This window comes from Plectropomus leopardus, chromosome 4, assembly GCF_026936395.1.
Source record: "Plectropomus leopardus strain MGB_pleo_1.0 chromosome 4, ASM2693639v1, whole genome shotgun sequence".
NCBI lineage: Eukaryota > Metazoa > Chordata > Actinopteri > Perciformes > Serranidae > Plectropomus > Plectropomus leopardus.
Window position 1 is genome coordinate 3,630,046 of NC_142179.1, and position 19,731 is coordinate 3,649,776.

The window sequence follows — 19,731 nt, forward strand, 5'->3', positions numbered from 1 at the left end:
CAATGGCCAAAAACACGATAAAATGGCATGTCGAAAAAATGACCCCAAAAAAAATTGCAAGGCTATAGTAAGGCAAAAATGTCAAAAAATGACATGTCCCAAAAACTACTGAAAGTAGCTGAAAACTGAATGAAATAGCGTGCCGCGACACGCCTTAGCATAGAATGTTGCAAAAATGGCCAAAAACACGATAAAATGGCATGTCAAAAAAATGACCCAAAAAAAAGCAAGGCTATAGTAAGGCAAAAATGTCAAAAAATGACATGTCCAAAAATTGCTAAAAGCAGCTGAAAACTGCATAAAATAGCGTGCCGCGACACGCCTTAGCATAGAATGTTGCAACAATGGCCAAAAACACGATAAAATGGCATGTCGAAAAAATGACCCAAAAAAAATTGCAAGGCTATAGTAAGGCAAAAATGTCAAAAATGACATGTCCCAAAAACTGCAAAAAACAGCTGAAAACTGCATAAAATAGTGTGCAGTGACACGCCATAGCATAGAATGTTGCAACAATGGCCAAAAACACGATAAAATGGCATGTCGAAAAAATGACCCAAAAAAAAAAAACAAGGCTATAGTAAGGCAAAAGTGTCAAAAAATGACATGTCCCAAAAACTACTGAATGCAGCTGAAAAATGCATGAAAAAGCGTGCAGAGACACGCCTTGGCATAGAATGTTGCAACAATGGCCAAAAACACACTAAAATGGCATGTCGAAAAATGACCCAAAAAAATTGCAAGGCTATAGTAAGGCAAAAATGTCAAAAATGACATGTCCCAAAAACTGCAAAAAACAGTTGAAACCTGCACAAAATAGCGTGCCGAGACATGCCATAGCATAGAATGTTGCAACAATGGCCAAAAACACGATAAAATGGCATGTCGAAAAAATGACCCAAAAAAAAAGCAAGGCTATAGTAAGGCAAAAATGTCAAAAAATAACATGTCCCAAAAACTACTGAAAGTAGCTGAAAACTGCATGAAATAGCGTGCAGAGACACGCCTTAGCATAGAATGTTGCAAAAATGGCCAAAAACACGATAAAATGGCATGTCGAAAAAATGACCCCAAAAAAAAGCAAGGCTATAGTAAGGCAAAAATGTCAAAAAATGACATGTCCCAAAAACTGCAAAAAACAGTGGAAATCTGCATAAAATAGTGCAGAGACACATGCCATAGTACAGAATGTTGCAAAAATGGCCAAAAACACGAGAAAATGGCATGTCGAAAAAATGACCCAAAAAAGAAAACAAGGCTATAGTAAGGCAAAAATGTCAAAAAATGACATGTCCCAAAAACTGCAAAAAACAGTTGAAACCTGCATAAAATAGCGTGCAGAGACACGCCTTAGCATAGAATGTTGCAAAAATGGCCAAAAACACGATAAAATGGCATGTCGAAAAAATGACCCAAAAAAAAAACAAGGCTATAGTAAGGCAAAAGTGTCAAAAAATGACATGTCCCAAAAACTACTGAAAGTAGCTGAAAACTGCATGAAATAGCGTGCCGCGACACGCCTTAGCATAGAATGTTGCAACAATGGCCAAAAACACGATAAAATGGCATGTCGAAAAAATGACCCAAAAAAAAAGCAAGGCTATAGTAAGGCAAAAATGTCAAAAATGACGTCCCAAAACTACTGAAAACAGCTGAAAACTGCATGAAATAGCGTGCAGAGACACGCCTTGGCATAGAATGTTGCAACAATGGCCAAAACACGCTAAAATGGCATGTCGAAAAAATGACCCCAAAAAAAAAACAAGGCTATAGTAAGGCAAAAATGTCAAAAAATGACATGTCCCAAAAACTACTGAAAGCAGCTGAAAACTGAATGAAATAGCGTGCCGCGACACGCCTTAGCATAGAATGTTGCAATAATGGCCAAAAACACGATAAAATGGCATGTCGAAAAAATGACCCCAAAAAGAAGCAAGGCTATAGTAAGGCAAAAATGTCAAAAAATGACATGTCCCAAAAACTGCAAAAAACAGCTGAAACCTGCATAAAATAGCGTGCCAAGACGTGCCTTAGCATAGAATGTTGCAACAATGGCCAAAAACATGATAAAATGGCATGTCGAAAAAATGACCCAAAAAAAAACAAGGCTATAGTAAGGCAAAAGTGTCAAAAATGACATGTCCCAAAAACTACTGAAAGTAGCTGAAAACTGCATGAAATAGCGTGCCGCGACACGCCTTAGCATAGAATGTTGCAACAATGGCCAAAAACACGATAAAATGGCATGTCGAAAAAATGACCCAAAAAAAAAAACAAGGCTATAGTAAGGCAAAAGTGTCAAAAAATGACGTCCCAAAAACTACTGAATGTAGCTGAAAAATGCATGAAATAGCGTGCAGAGACACGCCTTGGCATAGAATGTTGCAACAATGGCCAAAACACGCTAAAATGGCATGTCGAAAAAATGACCCAAAAAAAAAACAAGGCTATAGTAAGGCAAAAATGTCAAAAATGACATGTCCCAAAAACTGCAAAAAACAGTTGAAACCTGCACAAAATAGCGTGCCGAGACATGCCATAGCATAGAATGTTGCAACAATGGCCAAAAACACGATAAAATGGCATGTCGAAAAATTGACCCAAAAAAAAAGCAAGGCTATAGTAAGGCAAAAATGTCAAAAAATGACATGTCCCAAAAACTGAAAGTAGCTGAAAACTGCCGAGACAAGGCATGCTATAGTACAGAATGTTGCAAAATGGCCAAAAACACGAGAAAATGGCATGACGAAAAAATGACCCAAAAAAGAAAACAAGGCTATAGTAAGGCAAAAATGTCAAAAAATGACATGTCCCAAAAACTGCAAAAAACAGTTGAAACCTGCATAAAATAGCGTGCCGCGACACGCCTTAGCATAGAATGTTGCAAAAATGGCCAAAAACACGATAAAATGGCATGTCGAAAAAATGACCCAAAAAAAAAAACAAGGCTATAGTAAGGCAAAAGTGTCAAAAAATGACGTCCCAAAAACTACTGAATGTAGCTGAAAAATGCATGAAATAGCGTGCAGAGACACGCCTTGGCATAGAATGTTGCAACAATGGCCAAAACACGCTAAAATGGCATGTCGAAAAAATGACCCAAAAAAAAAACAAGGCTATAGTAAGGCAAAAATGTCAAAAAAGAAATGTCCCAAAAACTACTGAATGTAGCTGAAAAATGCATGAAATAGCGTGCAGAGACACGCCTTGGCATAGAATGTTGCAACAATGGCCAAAAACACGAGAAAATGGCATGTCGAAAAAATGACCCAAAAAAGAAAACAAGGCTATAGTAAGGCAAAAATGTCAAAAAATGACATGTCCCAAAAACTGCTGAAAGTAGCCGAAAACTGCATGAAATAGCGTGCCGCGACATGCCTTAGCATAGAATGTTGCAAAAATGGCCAAAAACACGATAAAATGGCATGTCGAAAAAATGACCCAAAAAAAAAGCAAGGCTATAGTAAGGCAAAAATGTCAAAAAATGACATGTCCCAAAAACTGCAAAAAACAGCTGAAAACTGCATAAAATAGTGTGCCGCGGCATGCCATAGTACAGAATGTTGCAAAAATGGCCAAAAACACGAGAAAATGGCATGTCGAAAAAATGACCCAAAAAAGAAAACAAGGCTATAGTAAGGCAAAAATGTCAAAAAATGACATGTCCCAAAAATTGCTAAAAGTAGCTGAAAACTTCATAAAATAGCGTGCCGAGACATGCCATAGCACAGAATGTTGCAACAATGGCCAAAAACACGAGAAAATGGCATGTCGAAAAAATGACCCAAAACAAATTGCAAGGCTATAGTAAGGCAAAAGTGTCAAAAATGACATGTCCCAAAAACTGCAAAAAACAGTTGAAACCTGCATGAAATAGCGTGCCGCGACACGCCTTCGCATAGAATGTTGCAACAATGGCCAAAAACACGATAAAAAATCATGTCGAAAAAATGACCCCCCCCAAAATAAAGCAAGGCTATAATAAGGCAAAAATGTCAAAAAAATGACATGTCCCAAAAACTGCTGAAAACAGCTGGAAATTGCATAAAAAGTGTGCAGAGATGTGCCATAGCATAGATTGTTGACAAAAATTGCTAAAAACATGATAAAATTGCATGTCCAAAAAATGACCCAAAAAACAAGGCTATAGTAAGGCAAAATTTTAAAAAAATGACATGTCCAAAAATTGCTAAAAGTAGCTGAAAACTTCATAAAATAGCGTGCCGAGACACGCCTTAGCATAGAATGTTGCAACAATGGCCAAAAATACGATCAAAAATCATGTCGAAAAAATGACCCAAAAAAAAAAAAAAGCAAGGCTATAGTAAGGCAACAATGTCAAAAAATGACATGTCCCAAAAACTGCAAAAAACAGCTGATAACTGCATAAAATAGCGTGCCGCGACACACCTTAGCATAAAATGTTGCAACAATGGCCAAAAACATGATAAAATAGCATGTCGAAAAAATGACCCCCCCAAAAAAAGCAAGGCTATAGTAAGGCAAAAATGTCAAAAAATGACATGTCCCAAAAACTGCAAAAAACTTTTGAAACCTGCATAAAATAGCGTGCCGCGACACACCTTAGCATAGAATGTTGCAAAAATGGCCAAAAACACGATAAAATGGCATGTTGAAAAAATGACCCAAAAAACAAGGCTATAGTAAGGCAAAATTTTGAAAAAATGACATGTCCAAAAATTGGTAAAAGCAGCTGAAAACTGCATAAAATAACATGCCGCAGCATGCCATAGCATAGAATGTTGCAACAATGGCCAAAAACACGATAAAAAATCATGTCGAAAAAATGACTCAAAAAAAAAAGCAAGGCTATAGTAAGGCAAAAATGTCAAAAAGTGACATGTCCCAAAAACTGCTGAAACCAGCTGAAATCTGCATAAAATAGCGTGCCAAGTCACGCCTTCGCATAGAATGTTGCAAAAATGGCCAAAAACACGATAAAATGGCATGTCGAAAAAATGACCCAAAAAAAAGCAAGGCTATAGTAAGGGAAAAATGTCAAAAAATGACATGTCCAAAAATTGCTAAAAGCAGCTGAAAACTGCATAAAATAGCGTGCCGCAGCATGCCATAGCATAGAATGTTGCAAAAATGGCCAAAAACACGATAAAAAATCATGTTGAAAAAATGACCCAAAAAAAAGCAAGGCTATAGTAAGGCAAACATGTCAAAAAATGACAATGACAATTGTCATTTTTCATAATTTATAATGCTTTTGGCTGTTTTTCTGCATGCTATACTATGACGTGTCTCCACATGATAATCTATGTTGTTTTCAGCACTTCTGGAGTCACACTACATTAAGTAGTGTTTGGATATTGTTTGACAGGCTATATTATGATGTGATTACGACGTTTTTTCATTTAACATGCTTTACTATTACGTGTCTATGTGTCTATTATGTACTTTGCAATGATGTTTTTGGTTGTTTTTTTCAACATGCTATACTATGACGTGTTTTGACATGATATTGTATATTGTTTTCGGCCTTTTTTTTGACATGACATATTTTGACATTTTCGTCATACTGTACTATGTCTTTTAAAATCACCAAAATAACCGCACGCTGTAGTATGTCCTCAAAAATGACCCTTCTCAGGGCCTCAATATTGATCAGTCAACGTTATAGTTATACTGTGCTTACTGTTTAACAGAGTCAGGGATCCAAGCGTGCAGGGCCGTGTCCTAGGCATGGTGGGAGACGTCGGGGCAGGGCTGGCTGTGTCTGTACGCCATGATAAAACACGATGACTGGTGCCACCAGTAAAACATCAGCACCAGTAGCAGATGCCACACCTGGTGACTGGAGCCCAGGTAGTTCAGCTGACCTGCAACAGCATCACAGAGGAGGAAAAGAGAAATGTTACCAAAAAGGACGAATTAACAAGCAGTCTGACAGTTTGACTTTCGCTCCACAGTGCAAAAGTTTATCTGGAGTATGATTTAATTAACAGTCTACATCATCCTTTTAAATGGCAGATGTGTACAATGATGACACAACACACACACACGTGCACACACACACACACACACACACACACACACTCGTGCGCACACACACACACACACACACACACACACACACACACACACACGCGCGATGATTCAGCATTGTTTTAATTGTCTCTGACTCGTATGTCTGGAGCTTTGTTAAATCTGCAAAAAAGATATTTAATCGCATTTAGGCTTTTCTTTGTCAAATAAACGTTCAATAATAATAAAACAACACAGCTCTAAAACTTTTACTTTTTTGGTCATTTCTGACGACACACTACACTACGGGGTTTTTTTCCATGATTTTTGACTACTCCATGACGTTTTTTCGTGTTTAATAATAATATTGTGATATACTATACTTTGTGTTTTACTTTGTGATTTCTGACAACATACTATACTATGACGTTTCTCATGTTTTTTTGAGGACATCTTATACTATGCCGTGTTCTCAATGTTTTATGTTTTTACCTGATTTTTGATGGCATTATATCCCGTGATATTTAAAGTTGCAACAGAAGATACGCTTATGTAACACTTGCATTTATATGAAATCAAATCTTTGTCCTTCATGACGCTTAAAGCTTATTTAGACACTGTTTAACTCTCAAAATAAAACAACAGCTTTAATAACCTTTGGACTTTAACTGGTGATTATGATAATATTGATTATATCTGATCAACTGCTAACGTGTAAAGTTGTAATCATTACAAATTTCGAGTGACCAACAGTTGAAAGTTGCTCTGACTGACAGGAGGAAATTAAAAAGTAGTCTCACCTGGGAAGTAGCGTTCTGGAACTTTTGAAACGTAGAAAATAAGCGCTAAAGCAGCGATGAAGTACATCCCCAGAACTCGAGGAACAAAAGCCTAAAGGGAAGAAATATTCATTTAACCAATGTGTGCCCAAAAATAAAAGCAGTTACGAAAGACTTTAAGTGGAGACCCGAGTTATTACTATAAATAACATCATTAGATCATTAGAATATAGAAAGAGTTGCTTATCTTTTAGAAGCTGAACAAACAAACAAACAAAACAAATTTGGGATGAAAACTTGAAAACTGCATAAATATTATAGCTGAGAAGAATAATTTGAACTGTGTTTTTACATTTCACAGCTCACAGTCTATAAAGATTGTACAGCAGACGTCAATGCATCTCCACAATTTTGAATCTCCACATTTCTCCCCTCTTTAACAAAAAAAATCAGTTTGCAGATTATTAATCTTGGTTAAAAAAAACAAAAAACAAAGCTGATTTTGTTCACCTTGCATAGTATACCTTGTACAGTATGGCAAAAGATTCTGACAAAAATAATTAATAGTTTGGTATGTCATCAAAATTCATTTAAAAAATCATACTATAGTATGTCATCATACAAAGTCAGTGTAGTATGTAAACAAAATGTGGAAAAGTTATAGTAAAGTAAAGCAGAAAATCTTCATAGTCTATTATGTTGCAAAAATTAATTTGAATAAAGGATAGCATAGCACAACAATTTATTTAAAAAGTCATGGTATAGTATGGCATATGATTTTCATGGACAAAGTCAATATTATAGTATGTCATCAGAATTCATAAAAAAAGTCATAGTGTAGTTTGTCATCAAAATTCTTACAGAAAAAGTCATATCATAGTATGTCACAAAAACTATGTCATTATTAAAAAAAAAAAGTCATCCAATAGTATGGCATAAAAATAGTAGAAATATCAAAGGTCAACACAGGTCAACATCTTTTTGAACTGTGTTAAAATCGGACTATAATCAACATTAAATATGAAAAATGTTGGAGTTGGAAGAGTAAATTACAGTGTCATCTACATATAATTGAAAATGACAATCATGAGAAATTTGCGGAAGATTGTTAATAATATATAGAGAACAGCAACGGACCCAAAGATGAACCTTGAGGAACACCTTTGTCCATGATTTCGAAGTCTGACTGGTAACCCTGATAGGAAACACACTGACGTCTGTTGTGAAGATATAAATTGAAGCAGAGACTTTTGAGAGACCAACGGCATACAGTTTGTCTTTTAAAGAAGTCACAGGATCTTAGTGCATCATCAATATTTCTGAAGTCAGCAATGTGTGTCATAAAAATTCACAAGGAAAGTCATAGTATTGTATGGCATAAAATTTTGATGAAAAACACCTCGTAACACAATAAAAACTAACAAAAAGAAGATTGTACAGTATGGCATAACAATTCATTAAAAAAGTCATAGTATAGAATGGATGAAAACTTTCATGGAAAAAAAAATTATAGTATAGTATGGTATAAAATTTCAGTTTAAAAAAGTCATAGTATAGTATGTCATCAAAATTCCCAAAAAAGGTCATATTGTTGTATGTCGTCAAAACTCTTATTGTAAAAGTTGTATTATAGTTTATCACAAAAATTTCATTAAAAAAGAATAATAGTATAGTATGTCAAACAAATCACTAAAAGAAAAGTCATAGTTTAGTCTGGCATAAAAGTCAATAAAAAGTCATAATACAGTAGGGCATAAAAATTCATAAAAGTATAAAAGTTTCACGCAGCTCCACATCATATTTAAGAATCAAATCAGTAAATATTCAGGTTATTGAGACAACACTGAGCGTGCTCACCTGGACGAGCTCTGAGGAGAAGCCTCCGGTGATGCAGATCCAGTGGACGGTGGGGATGAGGCCGTATCCGGCCACCAAGCAGAAGATGAGCGAGCGCAGCTGCTTCCACTGCTTGCTGAGGTAATGAGGGTGGATCTGAGCGAAGAAGACAGTCAGGATCATGGCCAGGACCGTCACCAGGTACACCTGCCGCCAGTACTGCGGGGACAGGAAGGCCAAAGGTCAAATTACACCATGTAATCAAACTTAAAAGCACCAACACCATTCATATTCATAATGAACACATTAATCTTTATTACTACAACATTAATTCTTATAATGTAAATACATTCTGAAGCCCCCTTAAAACAGCCAGCAGAGTACTAGGACTTTAACAGAGAAATGAGCTTTAAAAAAGGACTTTAAAAAATTCATAATTAAAGATAGCTCTGCATAATCAGGTTGGTTTGTCTCTCTCTCTCTCTCTCTCTCTCTCTCTCTATATATATATATATATATATATACACACACACATATACATACATACATATATATGTCTATATACAGTTATATATATGTGTGTGTGTGTGTATGTATATTTGTATATATCTTTTTTAGTGCTCAAACAATTAGTTAACTAATTAAATGAAAAATAAAATTATCTATATCTCTTTAACTGTTGGTCAGAGAGAACAAAGAATACAAAAAAAAATCATAAAACCTTACCACTATTTTTCACTTTTTATCTTTAAGTGACTGAAAATACAACAGATTAAACAAGAATGAAAGAATTGTTTGTTGAAATGCATTCTGGGATCCAGTTAACACCTCAGGTTGTCTCATGGCGACTGTTTCATGTCTGCGGTTATTTTACTTGCATGTATTATTTGCACTTCCTGGATGAAACAGCGAAGATGTGCTAAAAAATGTCTCCAACTGTTTTAAACCTACAGCGAGTCGTCCTCGCTGTTACTTAAAACTTCTATAAGTGACTGCGTGCAGTCTGGACAGCCTCGTCTCAGTCCCTTCTGTCCATTTGTGTGGATGTAGGCCTCCGTCCAGTCACACGTCCTCATGTGACGAGTCCTGCTGAATTTCACAGTGAATAAATTTGCACCAGGAACAAGGCCCCGCTCGGCTCCAGCCAAATTTCTTAAGCTCTTCTCCTAACAGACACCGTGTTCTCTTCTCCAAATCTGCATCTCTAAAACACTCTGATGAGACAAGAGTTTGACTGGCTAAATATATAAAAAAAATAAATCAGTTTTTCTGCAGGGACTTGGCTTGCCACAGGAGTGGAGGCACCCAGAAGCGGAGCCCCAGTCTTGGCACGGACGGGGGGGCCCCTTTCACTGAGACAGCTCCCAGACTTGCGAACGTCATATGGTGGGGAACAGGAGTGACGGACCGCTCCGTGAACGCAGCCATCTGGTTTGGGCTGGAGCAGATTTCAGCTGCGTTCTGGGGGCAAAATAACCCGGCGCTTCCAATATGCGGGGGAAAGCGAACAGTAAGGAGTACAGCCAAATACTTGAGGAGTAAAAAAACATTAAAAAAAAAGAAGGAAAAGGAGATGCAACCAGGAGAGGAAAAGAAATAACATGGTGGTGGGCGGCTGTCATCAGAGGCTGTTTTCCAAACGGCGAGCGCAGCAAAGGTGTCGTGTTGCTTATTCACCAGGAACAATGAGTCAATCAGCAGAGCCAGACTGTGGGCTCCACTTCAGCTTTATTCAATTACGGCTTCTCGGCCCGAGGATGAGATAAAAAGTCTTCAGGGAGGACTGTGGTTAGACGTTAAAGCGATGATCCGAGCGGCGACGCTCACACACAAACATATTTACATTATCTATAATGCGCACGAAGCTGCAGCGAGCGTCGCAGTAAAATAAGCCTCGATTCTTCTCAAACAGAGCTCAGTATCAGTTTGGTGCCAGTCGAAAAGTGTCTGTAATGTAGCATCTAAGCTTTCCAAAATTTAGGGCAGGATTTAAGACTTTTTAAGACTTTTTTTAATGCAACTTCGAATTCAATTTAAGACCAATGTTACAAAACTGAGAAAAAAAACATCAATTACTCAAGGTGAGGGGAATTTTTTTTTTAAATATTTTATTGTAACATAAAATCTGACTCTTTGTTGATATTAATGCAAGAGGCAAGTTCTCCATTATTTGGATTTTTATTATTAGGATTCTTTGTTTTTGTAATCCATTTAATCTCTTATAAACCTCCAGAGGGTTTCTGTATCTCACCTCCACAATCTGCTGCTATTTTGTTGTTGTTCTGCTGTTTTGTTTTTATTGTACAAAATAAATAAATAAAAATAAATAAATAATTTAGAGCTTTTGCATTGCAATATCACAAAAAAATCATAAAAATCCATGTCTGAGTATTTTAAGACTTCTGAAAGATTGATTTGAAACATTTTCATGCAAATTAAGGCCATCATTTTTAGATTAACTGATTCAAAGCCTTTTAAGACTTTTTAAGGATCCATGGAAAACCTGAACATTAAGAACCAGAAACTCTTAGGAACCAAAATGTCTAGTCAGACGCATAATCTTGTTTGCTTATTCTCTGATCAGATAGCTCCTTTTTTCATCCAAATTCTGTCAATTTAAGTTTTTTTCTTAATCCAGTAAATAACAGACCGACAACATTTTTATGAGAAAAAATAACAATTCACAAGGTGCACTTATTCTGTGATTCTGAAGCTTTTAGACACAAAAAAATGCAATTCCATCCACAAAGAAAGTCCACAAAATGTGTCTGAACGCTTCAGAAACAAAACAAGTGACACTCTGGTTTCAGAACTCTGAATCAACGCCCACGTCTCCGATTTAGCTTCATATGAGGGACAAAGAAAGTCAGCGTCATCTTACTGCGGAGCCTACGAGCTGCTCAGCTACATCCTTGTACAACAGCAACAGAAAAAAGGAAATCGTATGACTGAGACTGACGAAACTGTGCAGATTGTTGTCAGCTTACTAAAACACCAACTCTTAAGTTATAATTCTGAATGCTCTGAAAAACACTGTCCAACTGCAGCTTCCACAGCTCCCAGGGTCGACAGATTATCGTCCTCGCTGATTATCGGGGGCCGATATTTGGCATTTTGCCTGATTATCTGAAACGGCGGTTTGTTTTAATGACGGCTGATAAAATGAATGAATGAAAAAGTGTGCATATCACACTCAACCAGGCAGTCTGCAATACATGCAAAAAAGTGTGAGCATGGGAGGAACTTTTACTTTGTTACACCTCAGGGAGCTGTTGTTTTGGTTTTTTTAAAGATTATTTTTTTTGGGACAGTTGCAGATTGACAGGAAATGTGGGAGAGAAAAGGGGAATGACACACAGCAAAGGGCTGCAGGCTGGAATCAAACCCAGGCCGCTGCAGAGACTTTAGCATATGAGACACACACTCTAGCAGGTGAGCTAGAGGCTGTCACATGCAGACCAGTTTATATTCATTCATTTTTTACTTAATTTTTCACTGAATGTTATAAAAAAATAAATAACTAAAAAAGTTGCAGGGAACTTGCTCTTTATGATGTTGAAAGTTCAGTTTTGATTAAACATTTTCTGAAAGCATTTAAACACAGTTTTGTGTCGGAGTTTGTTATATCCCAAATTTGAAATTTCGACAGAAAGATTTTATTATATACAATCCTCCAGTTTTTTTCAAAGTTATCAATACTATAAAACCTATTTTTTTATTTTTGCTGCTGTGAAACTTCAGTCTCCCTGTGTGGATCAATAAAGTCCATCTGATCCGACCTGACGCTCTGAGCCGTGACGTAAAGAAGCGAAGCGGCGGGTACATTTTCTGTGTTCCTACACCCTAAATTAACATGCACGCATAAATTCAAGACAAATCAGAGATCAAAAGTTAAGATGAATCATAAAGTGAACTTACATTATTACAATAGAAGGTGTAGAAGACTCCGGGGACGTAGCAGCCCAGGATGCCGATGGACACCCCGGCGTAGTCCAGCGCCATCCAGCGGCGGCTGGTCTTCTCCGAGCGATGGCAGCAGAACAGGTGATAACCCACCGAGCACAGCATGCACAGCTGAGGATCCAGAGGAGACGCCGAGGGGAGAGTCAGGCATTACAGCAGTGAAGGATGTGATACGACAGCGAGGTAACAAGTAAGAAAATATTATGATTTAACCATTTTCAGCTCAAAATTCTGCCTTTTTTTCCCGATACACTCATATTTTTTTTAAATTGGACTTGAAGACTCCGGTTGTCAAGCCTGGTCCAGCCAACTGCTGGACTGATTATTTTTCATTTGTTGAGAAGAACTGCCAATATTTTGGATAAGGTCTGATGTCCTTCTGTAACCGCTCAGATTAAGGTAACACCATGCAACTGCCACATCTTCAGTTTCCAGGATATTTGGCTAAATCACCACATTGCTCAACATAAGGAGAAACCATGTTGTAACATAACATAAAACAAGCCCTGCCTAGGTAAACTTGGCCAAAGGTAGAAATGACGAGAACAGACCTGAGATTCATTCTGCAGCTGAATCCCCATTTATGATTTATTACCGGAGAAAAAAAAGCTAGAATTTGGTCTCAAAACGTGTTCATTCTTTGACATTAGACAGATATTTATACTAAAAGCTGAGATCTGTAACTCTGACAAAATAAAGACAACAATCTGTAATGTCAGAGGTATTAACCCTTTGGGCCCGCTTTAATATTACACACACTCGTATCGATCTGCATATAAAATGCACTTTAAAAATTAAAAAATATTATAGCTTAATATTATTTTCTACTTTCACTGAGTGTATTTTTTTACCAATATCAGTCCTAATCATAAATTTAAACTATTCATTAATTATAAGAATTTAAACTTTGTAAATGCCAGTTTTTTTTTCATGATGTCACTGTATTTTTAGATGAAACTGAATCATTTTTAATATACTACATATAAAGCAGATTTCTTTTTTTTTTTTTTGGTTATGGGTTATTTGGTTATTGTGACAGGTCACCTGGTGGAAATAGCATGTATTTTCTTTATAATGCCAAACATGGTGAAAATAACATCATCAGGCAGAAAACAGTAAAAGTGACAAATTCCAGAGCAAAAGCCCAGAATGACACCCAGAAATAACACAAGTCATGTTTTTCTGCTTTGACGGCTGTGGGATCAAAAATGTCAGTTTGAATGGGTTTCAATGGAGCATTTTTTGACCTTAAAAGTATGAATGTAACTATTTAGTTTCCACCGTGTATTTTAGACTTATTGTAGGAGCTGAGCTGGAAATTCACTGATTAAACAAAAACACACAGTCTTGAAAAAATGTATGCCATATGCATGAACACAGCCAAAATTATCAAAAAAATGAAGAACGAAAAACGCGTAAAATGCACCAAACAGTCCTAAGGGTTAATATGGTATCTTAATCCCTTTTTCTCATTTCTTTATGGGGCAGGTTTTATTGGCAGCGTTTCGTGCACAGATCTGACCAAACAAGATGATCAACATTAGAGAAAAGCTGACGAAGGAGAGGCGCAGCTACTGAGCTGCTGTTTGTGCTTAATAATAGTCCATCGTACAGGGGCGTTTAATAACACTATAAAGACTAAAAAATATTAGGGATGCCGGCTTTAATCTTCAGCACGGCCTCACTGTTGTATCTGCAAACCAGCCGGTCAACATGTAAGCTGGAAGATGGCGTCCTAATTTCTATCACGGCTGAAGAAAACTGGAAAACTTGTACCTGGAAGCAGAAGAGCCCGATGGAGTAGATGACGTAGTCCTCTTTGGAGGCGCCGATGGCCGGCAGCACAGAGGACATGTTGTACACCCCGACGAAGAAGAAGAGCAGGAAGCCCAACAGATGGCTCCAGATATTCACCGTCTCATTAGACAGAATGAAGAGGCTGCACAGAGGATTTACAAACGTGAAAACAGCTCATTCTCTCTTCTCCGTTTCCAGACTGAGCGCTCTCAACAACACCGAGCACACTGTGTAAAGCTCAAAATAATAAAAATCAAATCTAATCTAATCAAAGGTAGTGGGCGCCACATGTACAGAGGTTTTTTGGGTCTTTGCATCCCCTCTCTCTCTTCTTTTTACACTTAACCTGTCGCATCTAATAAAGGCCAAACCCCGAAAAACCTTAAAAATCAAATCAAAGGTATAGCGTGCAGGAATTGTCAGTTGCTGTTTGTGAAGAGAAATGCCAACAAAAATAAAAGTACAAGGCAACATCTAAGGGTGCCTGGTGGCTCAGTGGATAGAGCGGGCACCAGTTAAGAGGCTGTGTCGTCACCGCAGCGGCCGTGGGTTCGATTCCAGCCTCAGCCCTTTGCTGCATTCACCCCCTGTCACACTTGTGCTGTCCTATCAATTAAAGGGCTTTTATTTTTTTATTTTGTGCAACTTCACATTTTTTGGTTTGTTTATGTTTCTGTATGCATGTGAGTGTTTATGAACACATACGTGTATACGCTCATTTCATTTTACGATTGTCTTTCTGCTCTGCTGTGTGGCAGTTTGCATGCGCTCAAAAAAACAATAAAAATATGTTTTAAAGAAGGCCAGCAGAAGACATCTTTTCAGACGGGTTTCTGTGCATTAGCTTTATATTCTGTTTAACTATTGCACGTTCTCGCTGTGTATTGTGATATTTTCAGTTAGCACAGTTCATCTACACATAATATGTGCATTGTTTTAATATAAAGCTGGTTAAAAACAGCAAAACAGGGTGTCCAGCAGCTCAGTTGGTAGAGCGGCTGCCCCACGTACAAAGGCTACATCCTCGCCACGCTTAAGCTGTCTTATCAAATAAAAGTGAAAAAAAAAAAAAAAACATTTACAAAAAAAGAAGAAAGAAAATCAGCAAAGTATCCATTTAATACAAATTCTTTGTCACCTTTTGATGCACAGTCTGGAGGGCAGGTACGCTCGGTATCCATCTGTGATGTAGGGGTTCTCCCTCAGGAACACCGGGATCTGTTCGTAGGTGTACAGCCTGATTCCTCGGGGCACCAGCACCGGCCAGTACTGGTAACCTCCCAGCTCGATGTAGTGGGCCGTCTGGGCGCTCTTTTGGGGTTTCTGGGGCATGGCTGGGCTGTAGGACTCTTCTTTAGTCTGACCTGAAGCTGAGAACAAATGTCGTATTACATATTACAGCACGGATGGCGAGTTAAAAGGTGTCACACTTTGTGGTTTGCTCACCTCATCTACCTGTTTAACTGTTCAGTGGAGCAGGAATACATGTGACAAACCTGAAACTGTTTCTTTAATGATATCCTTGATAATTTAGAAAAAACTGACATCAGTGTAAAGCTGATTCTCTCAGTATTATGTGTATGTAAGAAGCTAACAATAGCTAGATAACGCTAACTGACTTTCACAAGTATTTAAATCTTTGAATCCTCAGCTAATTGGTGCGATTTTTTACCAAAATGTGTGGAAATAAAGCATGAAGCAACTTGTTGAAATGGTCCACAAATTTAAAATAAATTAGTACAAATCTGGGGAAAATGTCTTTGGAAAAAAAGCTAAAAACTATTTTGTTCATTTTCATAATATGTGATTAGGTTGCAGAATTAAATTACTTTCCTGGATCATTTCCCTGCTTTGTTTTGACTTTCCTTTTCAGTCTTTTTGAAATTTCTTCTTCTTTTTTTTTTTTTTTTTTTACTAATTTTTAGTGATTTTTCTTTTACTTTTTTTTTTTTTTTTTTACTAATTTCTTTCTATTTTTTCGGATTACTTCTTCTTTTGTTGCTCATTGCCCTGTTTCCATGTTTTGGAAATAAAAAAAAGCCAATTACTCTGGGCTCAAAGGGTTAAAGCTGCACCCACCGACTCGTCTGTAATCTCACGTTACCTCCGTTAACGATCACAAGATTATCCGTTCCGCTTTAAGTATCTAGAGAAAAACTAAAACCAAACCCCGATCAGCAACATGCCGATTTTCGGCCTTACGCGCTAACATACGTTCACGTCAACAAAACAGGGCTCAAGAGTTTTTTAAAAATGCACCAAACCCAAAACATCAATCAAATTGGTATCCGATACTCCAAATACCACTTATTAATAATTTCTAGACACGATCCTAATCCCAGTCTGCCCTCACCAATCTACAATATTAGCTAGTTTGAGTCACGTTAGAGGCGGTGGCGAGAATTGGGTCACCGGTTACAAAAATTGTGATTTTGTTGAAATAACGTGGTTGATTTTTAAATTATTATAAGCCGACTACGTATTATGGATCATCTGAACTAGAAACAATTTTGATTTAAGCACTTTGAGGTTAATAATACTGTCAATAACAACGTCAATCTTAAAATGGCAATATTTTCAAAGAGGTTCGGCTGGAGCTGGCTGATCACAGCTCGCGACTCTCAAACTGCTAAAAGCTAACAATTAGAGGCACGAAATAAAAAAACACTCACCTTTTAATTTGGTGTATGTGCAGTTTGATCCATTCTGAGTCTTATAATACGCACTATGCATCTGTGTAAATATTTTAACAATAATTTAAAAGACAACGTAGTGAATATCAAGTTTCGGCTACAACATCTTCCAGATCACCACAGACGTCATCAGCAAAGGACCCCTCCACTGCGACCAAAGACTGCCTGAGTAAAAACAAGCAAGCGTCAAACAGCTGACCGGACCAGACAGTGAAAATAAAAAATTAAATTAAATTAAATTAAATTAAATTAAATTAAATTAAATTAAATTAAATTAAATTAAATTAAAACAATAAAAATTTAAATAAAATAATAATAATAATAAATAAATAAAATATAAAAAAAATAAAATAAATTAATACATTAAAAACAAATAAATAAAAAACAAACAAAACATGTTATAACAAGAAACTTTTCTTGTTATAGATGCAAGAAAGATGTCTTGTAAATACATGAAAAATATTTTGTTAGAATAATAAACTTCTCATCATATATATTAATAAACATTTCTGTTATGAATGTTTCTTGTTATAACATGAAAACGTCTTGTTACAACACAAAAAAACATAAAAAAAATACCTTGTTAGAAGAAACGTGTCATTATATATGCTAATAAACATTTCTGCTGTTATAACATGAAAAAGAAACAAAAATTTATAACAAGAAATGTCATGTTATTACTTTTTACAATTCTGTCTTAATTGGTATTATCACACACACACACACACACACACACACTTTTCATACAAGCAAAACTTTGACACAAAGTGCTTACATACAATAAAACCAGAAAACAACAAAACAACAAAAACAAGACTTTGTAATTAATGAAAGCACTAGAATAAGAGTACTTAATTAAACCGGTAAGTGAGGAAACACCAGAGGCAGAATAAAGAATAAAACCAATAGATAAAAATATAAAAATAAATAATATTAAAAATAACAATCACAATAATGATAACAATAACTATAATAATTAATAAATTAAATACTCTGAGTGGCAGATAAAAGGTAAATGAAAGGATAAAATAAATAAATAAAAGAATAAAGTAAAGTTAAATTAAAAATTAAACTAAAAAGATATTATTGTTATTATTATTATTATTTAAGTCCAATTAAATCATCACAAGGAGCACTTAACACAGCTGTATAATGTCTGATGTTTAAGCCTGTAGGTTTCTTGCAAAGTCTCCTGATGTCTTAAACATAAAACTCAAAAGTATGCGCCGGGCTGCAGGTGCGGCGCGTTTTAAGTGTGCAGCTCTCGGTCTCCCGGCTGTCGTCCCGCTGCACCGCGTTACATCCTCCTGTCGCTAACTGTCATCCAGAATCGTCGTCAGAGCGAGCGCTCGCCGCAGACCTCTCAGGTGTGAGAGACGCTGGAGGATTCCCTCAGGAGGGAGGGAAGTCACACTGCGTCCTCCCTCTGCTGTTTACACCCCTCTTTAATTGCCTCATTCTCAACTGGAAGTGTGTTCTTCATTATCACTTCTAATACACCTCTCAGCACATCCACTCTGGCAAAGTGTCAGCTGCCAAGTTAAGATAGTAACTCGCGCATGCAAGGGCAAACAGCGAGCGTCTCTGCTGCTGCAGTCGCTGCTCAGTCACTAATTGATTTGGTGGCTTTACAGTTGGCAGCGTTTGATACAAACGAGGCAACACATGTAAGAAAAATGTACAATATGTGTTTTTCTTCGTTTTGCTTTTCCTGTCAGTTATAAACACTCATTTTTCTACTAGTTACACACTGATTTCACAACAAACAGCAATGACAAAATAAAAGAAAAAAGTTTCTAAATAGATGTTTCAAAGCCTTCAAGTTTTTTTTAGATGAAAAAAGGAATCACTAAAATAGTCTTTGATAAGTTAATTCCCCTGTCAATCAAGAAAGTAAGCCTTAAAACAGTCTCTGACTGTTACACAATTTCTCAAAATCCCCACTACTACACAAAAAAAACATCTAATTAAAGCAGAATTCCAGTTAAACTCAATTTATCTTTGTAATTTTAATCTTTTCTATCAATTTGAATTGTGCAGAATCAAGGGGACGATCTGGGACGAGTTTAGGGGCATGAAACATGAAAAGACATCAGAGGGTTTTCTTCTGTTAAGTTATTGCTGTGAGGAAGAGCTGTATAGCTGGATATGTTTTTGCTTTTTAAGCACGTATTCACGCAGACAACCAGCTGCATTGTTTGTTCACATATTCCTCAATATTACGACCCACAGAGCACTTTCCAAACTTCTGTATTATTGAATTTATGGTGTAAGCCACTGTGTTTTTACTGTGCATATGATAATAATAATAATAATAATAATAAATAAGTACCTCATAGCTGCTGTAACACTGCAAATTTCCCAACTGTGGGACTAATAAAGGATAATTTTATCTCTTATCTTATAAACTTCTTATCTCTAATAACTACGCGTCATAAGAGAAGTCCACTAGATGGTACTCCAGACAACTCAGGCCAGATATGAATAATGGATTTGCGTGATATTAAAAATAAACATGGTGACATTTGAGGAGGCTCCTATATTTCTAAAAGGTGCTGTTTGTTGAAAAAGAGTTGACTGTTGAGTCTCACTGCCAGGTTGTCAAATACCAACTCTTCAGGTCAGCAGTCGGACTAAACCACCAACGCAAAGCGTCAATATTTGACGAC

The 19,731-nt window shown here is 36.7% G+C and overlaps 1 protein-coding gene across 1 annotated transcript in view; it reads right to left on the reverse strand.

Moving 5' to 3' along the window:
* The window catches only part of paqr3a (progestin and adipoQ receptor family member IIIa), a 34,317-nt gene extending 17,103 nt beyond the window's left edge, over nt 1-17,214 (reverse strand). Inside the window, exons 1-7 of the mRNA XM_042487822.2 lie at nt 17,042-17,214; nt 15,508-15,739; nt 14,349-14,511; nt 12,528-12,683; nt 8,631-8,828; nt 6,795-6,885; nt 5,666-5,849 (exon numbers count right to left, since the gene is read on the reverse strand). Of these exons, the coding sequence (XP_042343756.1) occupies nt 5,707-5,849; nt 6,795-6,885; nt 8,631-8,828; nt 12,528-12,683; nt 14,349-14,511; nt 15,508-15,739; nt 17,042-17,102 (1,044 nt within the window). The 5' untranslated portion in view covers nt 17,103-17,214 and the 3' untranslated portion in view covers nt 5,666-5,706. The remainder of the gene's footprint in view (nt 1-5,665; nt 5,850-6,794; nt 6,886-8,630; nt 8,829-12,527; nt 12,684-14,348; nt 14,512-15,507; nt 15,740-17,041) is intronic.
* Between the last annotated feature and the right edge of the window lie 2,517 nt (nt 17,215-19,731).